The sequence below is a fragment of the Rhipicephalus microplus genome, chromosome X (assembly GCF_043290135.1).
Source record: "Rhipicephalus microplus isolate Deutch F79 chromosome X, USDA_Rmic, whole genome shotgun sequence".
Lineage (NCBI taxonomy): Eukaryota > Metazoa > Arthropoda > Arachnida > Ixodida > Ixodidae > Rhipicephalus > Rhipicephalus microplus.
In genome coordinates, this window is record NC_134710.1 from 216,047,310 (window position 1) to 216,048,796 (window position 1,487).

The following is a 1,487-nucleotide window of genomic DNA, read 5'->3' on the forward strand; positions in this document are numbered from 1 at the left end:
TTCCGCTTCCGGAGTGTGACGTCCGCAAATCAATGTGCGCACATTGGGCATCATGTCAAACTATGGTCAAAACCAGGATTACTATTATGACTGGAATAATCCACCGCCAGTTCAGCAAGGCTATGTTTACGGCACAGGCTCCCATCATGACTTCGGAGCTCAGCAGCAGTTTGCGACCTTCGATTACACTGCACCCGGCGGCGGAGTGAACGCGGGCTACGGCGACCCATCCAGCTACGTGGGTTCCGGTGGTTCGCCATACACCGGTAGCATCCTGACGCCAGATTCTAGCCTGGGATCATACGGAACAGATGAGGACTTCGAAAACGAACCGCCACTTCTGGAAGAGCTGGGCATTAACTTTGACCACATACTGCAGAAAACGGTAGCAGTGCTGAACCCCATGAAGGACCCAGACGCAGCCATTCTGCAAGAATCTGACCTGGCAGGACCTTTAGTCTTTTGCCTGGCGTTTGGAGGATTCTTGCTGCTCACGGGCAAGGTACACTTCGGCTACATCTATGGCATCGGTGTGCTTGGATGCTTAGCCATGTACTCGCTGCTGAACTTGATGAGTGCGTCCGGCATTTCGGTCGGCTGCACGGTCAGCGTGTTGGGCTACTGCCTTCTCCCCATGGTCTTGCTGTCGGGCTTGTCTATCCTGTTCTCGCTGAAGGGCAGCCTGGGTACCGCCGTTGCGCTCGCAGTCGTCGTTTGGTGCGCGCTGTCTGCGTCCAAGCTGTTCGTTACCGCGCTGAGCATGGTGCATCAGCAGCCGCTCGTCCTCTACCCATGTGCCCTCGTGTATGGAGTATTTGCGTTGCTCACCATATTCTAGGACAACTCAGTCTTTTCCCTTTCCTTGAGTGAATAAAACGCCTGCGCGCTTCCATCTCTGGCCTTAACCTGGATTTTCCCCACTTCCAGAGACTGGGTAGCATATGGAAATGATCGTACCGAGCACGCTCTAACACTCCGCGACTTGTATTTGTCACAGCGTTGCTTGGAATAACATTCCAAGGAACCCTGGAGACTGTTTTGTGTGTAGCCATCTGGTAACTACAAGTAAACGATACCAAAGCTGCTGCTACACTAGGGTGTGCATTCATTGTGTTTGTTTTCGGTTGAGGGTATCATTTTCTCCTGGCGTGTGATGAAATTTCATCTAAGCATTGGTGTAACTATTGCAAAAGATTACGAAACCACTACGTAACTTCGAGGTTCGCTGGTTTGGGCAGCAAAACAACACCATACAACAGTTCTCAATAACAGAAAACTGAGCTAGTTGGTTGGTATTTATGTTAACATGACAGGGCATGCAAACACAGATGCGGGAGGGAAGACACCAAAAATGCCAACTAACTTGGTGTTGCGATGTTGTCTCTTACGTCTGTGTTTCCGCACCTTGTACTTCAACCTGTGAACAAAGTCGGAGCTTCATTCACGGTGACCTTGCAAGCTTTTAGTAAAGATGCCTTCTGATATGA

General features: G+C 50.5%; 1 protein-coding gene across 1 annotated transcript; it reads left to right on the forward strand.

The window, feature by feature from the left end:
• Positions 1-1,092, forward strand: Yip1d1 (Yip1 domain-containing 1). Its single transcript, XM_037435573.2, has one exon. It carries the CDS (start codon positions 53-55, stop codon positions 836-838), a length of 786 nt encoding a protein of 261 aa, XP_037291470.1. The 5' UTR covers positions 1-52; the 3' UTR covers positions 839-1,092.
• Positions 1,093-1,487: the final 395 nt, after the last annotated feature.